The sequence below is a fragment of the Onychomys torridus genome, chromosome 4, assembly GCF_903995425.1.
Source record: "Onychomys torridus chromosome 4, mOncTor1.1, whole genome shotgun sequence".
Taxonomy (NCBI): domain Eukaryota; kingdom Metazoa; phylum Chordata; class Mammalia; order Rodentia; family Cricetidae; genus Onychomys; species Onychomys torridus.
Genome location: NC_050446.1, coordinates 60,954,332 through 60,960,932, shown reverse-complemented (window position 1 = coordinate 60,960,932; position 6,601 = coordinate 60,954,332). Strand labels below are relative to the sequence as shown.

The window sequence follows — 6,601 nt, the reverse complement described above, 5'->3', positions numbered from 1 at the left end:
TTGATTTGTTGGGCATAGGAAATTTTGGGAGGAGAGGGCATTCGTGTTGAAGAAGCAGCTGGAACTGACAGAGAACATCATTTAGAGGAGTTTCCTGGACTGCATTGAGACAAGAGGAGAGTGTGTTCTCAGGGTCAGCACAGAATTGATACAGCTGATGTTCAGTAGAGCTGGGCTACACTCCAAGCTGGCTACAGAGCTTGGCAATGTGGCAAGCATGGTTCACATGGCACTGATTTTTGAGGACATTAAAGATTCAAGACTAAGTGGGCCATGGAGATCAGCCGAGACTAGGTTTGTGTGTCAAGGTCCTGAGAGAACAACTCAGGAAGCTGTGAAATTGCAATGGAGGCACAAGGATATTGGAGATTCCACGGCCATGGGCTAATCCACCAAGGAGAGCTTCAGGGGTGAAGTGGAGCAGGTCTAACCCTGAGAGAGAAGTTGTGTATGCCACAGACAGTAAAACTGGAGAGGTGGGGCTACCCAAGCCCTCTGGAGAGTGGTTGATTACCTTATCAACCCAAATGCTGGGCACAGAATTGCTGGAGTTTGGTTTTCTTTGGTGTGATTGTTTTGTTCCCTGCTTTTCCTATTTTAGAATAAGAATGTTTACTCTGTGCCATTATTTGTTGGAATTATATAACTTTTGTTTATTTTGTAGGAGCTTTTATTTAAGAAACTTTGGACTTTTTTTTTTGTTGTTGTTCTTGTTTTGTTTTTCTTTCTTTTTTTGTTTTCTCCAGACAGAGTTTCTTTGTGTGGCCCTGGCTATACTGAAAGTCACTCGGTAGACCAGGCTGGCCTTGAACTCAGAGATCTGCCTGCCTCTGCCTCCCCAGTGCAGGTGTGTGCCATCACCACCCATCCAAGACTTCAGACTTTTAAAGTGTTGGAATTTTAAAAGACTAAAGGGACTTTTAAAGTTGGACTGTGTTTTGTCAGCTCATCACACTAGAATCATTGGGAAAGGAGTCTTAATGGAGGAATTTGTAGATGAGGTTGGCCTGCGCTTATGCCATTGAGACTGTCTTAACTGGGTTAATTGAAGTGGGAAGACACACCCTGGATGTAGTCAATGCCATTTCCTGGGCTGAACTTTGGACTGAATGAGAAAAAGATGAGGAATGGTGCATTTGCAAGAAGGTATACATTCATTTCTTCTGCTCTTGACTGTGAATGTGATGAGCTGCTTCTGTCCGTCTTGGAATTGCAAGTCAAATAACCCCTTTCTTCCTTAAGTTGCTTTTATTATTACTATTTTTTAACCACAACAGGAAACAAAACTAATGAAGTCTATAAGAAAATGATGTGAAAAGATGTGAATCTTACCCTATCCCCTTAATTATACTCCAAGAGCTGGACACATCTGTAATCCTGCACTTGAGAGGATGAGGCAGGAGGATCACTGTGAGCTGAAGGTCAGCTTGGCTTGCACAGCAAATCCCTGCCCCCCCAAAATTAAACAAAACCCCCAAATATCCTTCAAGAATAGTCACTGTTTACAATTTGAGATTTATCCATTTTACATGTATGTGACTGTAATAAAACACATATTTTATTGTGTGTGTGTGTGTGTGTGTGTGTGTGTGTATTCAGGAGAGAAGTGTTCATCTCCTTTTCTGACTTTTTTTCTTCTCTTCCCCCATCTTTGCTTCTGCTTCTATCTCTCCCTTTATCCCTCTCTTCTTTCTTTCTAGCATACAAGATGTCATGCGGAAGGACTATTCCATAGTTTCCTTTTCCACCTTCAGTTACATCATTGTACACCTTTTGATTTGAGAGGCCCACCTTCCACAGTGGGAATACTGTTGCTGCTAACTGCTGTGACGTTGTTGATCATATCTACCTACACATCCCTCCCTCCAACTTTCCCCAAACTACCCCCAATATATCTTCCTCCTAATGTCATATCCCATTTTTTTTTTTCTTTTTAAATCACCCACTGAGTCTAGGGAGCATACCTATATGCCCATGAGCTGGAGCATGAACCTACCAGAGGCCATAATCCAAAGAAAAGTGACTCACCACCCCCCCTTCAGCACCACCAACTGCTAGTGGTCCTCAGCTAGGGGTAGGGCCCCGTGAGGTCCTCCCCTGTTCATGTTGGAATTTTCAATGGTTTGATCTTGTGCAGGTAACCACAGCTGGTGTGAATTGATGATTGTAATGACTGTAATGTATTTGAGACAGTATCTCATAGCATTCTCTCCATCCTTCAGCTCTTAACGTTCTTTCTGATTGCTCTTCCATGTTCTCCGAGCCTTTGGGGATGGAGGTGGGGATTTGACAGAGATATCCCATTTATGAGCAAGAGCTCATTGTCACTTATTCTCACTATTTTGACTAGTTGTGAGTCTATGCTAAGTGCTATCTATTGCAAAAAGAAGATCCTTGGACTAAGGTTGAGAGTAGTATTGACTAAAGAAACCCACTCTGACCCTGGAGCCCAGAACTAGGGAAAGATGGCTCAGGTCAGGGCAGAAAGAAACACAGTTTGGCTCAGTCAGATCAGAGCCATCTCTGTCCCTGGCCAATCACAGAGCAGGACAGTAGAACCCTGGGCCCCAAGTCAACCCCTGGTTGACTCCACCCCCAAGACATCCTGTGTAAACTGCCATGCCTGGTCAGTTAGAAAAAAAGTCTGTTCTCTCCACCCTGGTAGAGGCAGCTACTCTCCTGGACTCCTTCCCAAATAAATCTCTTTTTTAAAAGAGTTTTGGGTGTGAAGATACTCATTCACTGGCGTAGAGAATATCCTTGCTGAGATGTTCCTCAGTGGACAAAACAAGAGAGAGCTGAAAGAGCAGAGCAAGGAGTAGCTGAACAGATCTTTGCTGAGACATCCCTCAGTGGACAGAGCAAGAGAGAGCTGAAAAGTAATACTTTTTTTCCAGAGTTGAGTCAGAGGAGATTGCTACATTTCTGCAGGGGTTTCCCCTTTTGCAGAGTGAAGTAAAAGAAGCAACATCTGCTAGGAAGCCCCCTTAAGTGGGGGCTGAGCAAAGCTCAGCTGTAGAGGCTCTCCAGGAGGGGAGCAGCATTGTTATACCGTGCAGGGAGACCATCCCCCATCACACCAGGTGTACCCTGACTTTCCCAAACAGTCAGGATACCCTTCCCTGATGAAGCAGTTCCAGGCCTGACTTTCCCAAGAAGTCAGAAAAATTTCCCTTTCAGGATGCTTCTTTTCAATTCTAGCCACAGAGCTGTGCTAAACAGCTCTAGGTATCTGGGACACCTTCAGGGCATAGCTGTTTTTCTGAGCAGCTCGAGGTGTCTGGGATACCTTGCTCTCTAGGGCTGAACTATCTCCATGCAGTTCCAGGCATCAGAGCTGTCCTAAGCAGCTCAAGGTGTTCCTGACTCCCCAGGTAGTCAGGACACCTTTTCCCAGAGTTGTTGTAACCAATTTGCTTATATTGTTGGTGCTGAAACCTGGGACCAAACCCACAGAGTTGCAACCAATTTACTTACAAGTACTATTTTATGTACATAAATATAATTTAAAAAAGGCAGTTTGTCAACATGACCACTTAACAAAATAATAATAATAATAATAGTAGTAATAATAATAATAATAATAATAATAATAATTTTCCCCTAGAGTTCATGACCTTCTCAGGCATGGACTTTAGACTAGGTTTCAAATACCAGGCATGAATTCTCTACTGTGGAGCATGTCTCACTTCAAATCCATTTGTAAAGTGGTTGGTGATCCCCATAATAGTCATGCCAGTTATACCGGTGGACACATTTTGCCTGGAAAGTCGATATACCGAATTTTGAAATCTACTTATCTGTAGACTGATGTAGGAGTCTAAGTGTTTATATGCCATTCCAATGTAAGCTGAAGCATTAAGATTCTTTACTCTTCTCTCCCTTTCGGAATCTGGACTCGGGCTTCTTTGTGGGGTCTCCTGGTTCCACAGGTCCATCGTTGTCATGGTGAAGCTGAGCAAAGAAGCCAAACAGAGGCTGCAGCAGCTCTTTAAGGTCAGCCAGTTTGCCATCTGCTGGGACTTTATTCCTCTCGTGATTTACCTGGGATTTACCAGGGGTGCAGATCCTGGAATGCCTGAGCCATCAGTTTTAAGCCTACTTTGGGGATAAAGGACTGTTTGGTTATCTGGATTTGGAAGCAATCCAACATTGAAGGTGTGTACTCTGGCTGGATAAGAAAGACATCGTTTCAACGCATCTGTGGCAGAGTGGAGTCTGTACTGACTTATGATAGACTGTCAAAATAAATATTTTTAACAATGTTAAAAAAATTCTTTACTCTTAAAATACTGAGAAATAAGACATTCTTTTACATAGCCATAACTATATAATCAGTCCCAAGAAATTTAACTTTGAAATATTGTCATTAATATACAGTCTATATTAACATAAAACTTACCCAATAATGCCCTTTATACCCATTAATTTAAATCTATGATCTTTCCTCCCCTACTCTCCTTCCTTCTCTACATTTCTGTAATGGGGATCAGATTCGAGGGTCTTATAAATACTAGGTCAATTCTCTATCATGTAGCTCTTTCCCAGCCCTATACTGCTCTGAATTTGCTCTACTTTAATTAAAAAAAATTTTAAATGATTTGTTTTTATTTTATGTGCATTTGGTGTCTTACCTGTGTGTATATCTGTGTGATGGTGCCAGATTCCCTGGAACTGGAGATACAAACAATTGTGAACTGTCATGTGGGTGCTGGGAATCGAACCCAGGTCCTTTGGAAGAGCAGCCAGCACTCTTAACTTCTGAGCCATCTGTAGATGAATTTCTAAACAGTCTTATTAAATAAAAAACACAGAGCCAAATACAGGGGTGAGAGCCGTAGAGATCAGAGAAATAGTGAGAGCCACCAACTAACCTTAGCTCACCATGCTGCCGTAGCTTCCCAAGCAACAGCTTCTTCCTGTCTAACCCGAGCCTTTATTGCCTTGCTGTTCTGCCTTCTCATTGGCTCTTAGCCCAGCTACCTCATTTCCTCATCACTGCCTGTCTGTACAGACCTCCAAGTCTCCATGATTGCTACTGCGATTAAAGGCGTGTGTCATCACGCTTGGCTGTGTCCTTAAACACACAGAGATTCTGCCTGCCATGTGATTGGATTAAAGGTGTGTGCTACCACTGCCTGACTTTTGTTTATGGCTGGCTATGTCCTCTGATCTCCAGGCAAACTTTATTTATTAACATACAAATAAAATATCACCACATTTCAGCACAAATAAAATATTACCACAGCTATCTCTCCAGCCCCATGCTCTACTTCAATTAAATTTTTTTTTTTTTCTGTGTAACAACTCTGGCTGCCATGGAGCTCACCAGGCTGGTATCAAACTCACAGAGATCTGCCTCTGCCTCCTGAGTGCTGGGAGTAGACTTGTGCCACCACACCCAGCTTAAAAAATTTTTTTAGACAAAGGGAGTTTTTAATAATCCAGACCAATGATTTTACATAAATGCATAATTTATGCTTTTCCAGTTATGTATATTTATATTGATCTAATTATCAAATTATGATTAGACCTAGGAAAAGCATTTTCGGTAAACATTCTAAATAATTATCTTTCTCACCCACAAGACCCAAAATGTCAGTTTGTCCAATTCCTAGTTCTGTTTATTTATTTGTTAGGTTGGTGTCATGTCAGTTTAATTTATTTCTATTTGCAATTAAATAAGCAATCATGGGTGATATTCTGAGACTGAATCCCTGTTACCCACCTCTTTTACTCAGATCTAGCACTCATCAGTTATCCTAGCCTGGACCAGTCACTATCATGGTGGTTCTCATAAATCACATCTCTTAAACTCAGCATCTCCAAATAAAGCTGTTTCTAATTTTTCTTATGTAATTAGACACTCTTCAGGAAACAAAACATTAATTTATTCACACATGCTACATTGCTTATCCTAATGGAGGTCTTGGTAAATCACTGGGAATAAAATTTAGAGTCTATTTGATCTATTTACTTGGTGATCTGAAGCCATGGGGCTTGAGTTGTGCTGGGCTGAAAGAAAGGCTTCTGGGAGCGAAGGCTCCACAGCCTGCTCTTCTAGCATCTTTAGAACTCAGCAGATATTCTGTAAGACTGAGGCAGTTTCTACAATGATCCATGACCATTTCTAACAGCAACCTTTGAAGTCTCCAAAAGGATGATGGGGCCCCAGAATGATGAATCCACCTGGATTCTGGTAATGCCACTAAGCTCACAACCACCATACAAAGATCAACTTTGGACTACAAACTGCTCAGAACAATTTCAAAGCAGCTAGCTAAGATGGTCCTGTTGTGGAATATTAGTTGAAGATATGTTACATTTGTTTATGCTGTGCAACATTGGTTAAATAATTCCAAGATATATTGTATTCTTTAATGTTGCATTTGTTCAACTCTGTGAAGCTGTGTTACTTTGCCTGTCTAAAACACCTGATTGGTCTAATAAAGAGCTGAATGACCAATAGCTAGGCAGGAAAAAGGATAGGTGGGGCTGGCAGGCAGAGAGAATATATACACAGAGAAATCTGGGAAGAAAATATTGAGGAGCAAGAAAAGGAGAAGGAGATGAGGACATCAGAGGCCAGCCACTCAGCTAC

General features: G+C 41.8%; 1 protein-coding gene across 1 annotated transcript; it reads left to right on the top strand.

Annotated features, from left to right (window-relative positions):
• The first annotated feature begins 3,879 nt into the window (after nt 1-3,879).
• Nucleotides 3,880-4,274, top strand: LOC118583072 (mitochondrial import receptor subunit TOM7 homolog). Its single transcript, XM_036186366.1, has one exon. It carries the CDS (start codon nt 3,946-3,948, stop codon nt 4,111-4,113), a length of 168 nt encoding a protein of 55 aa, XP_036042259.1. The 5' UTR covers nt 3,880-3,945; the 3' UTR covers nt 4,114-4,274.
• The last annotated feature ends 2,327 nt before the right edge of the window (nt 4,275-6,601 follow it).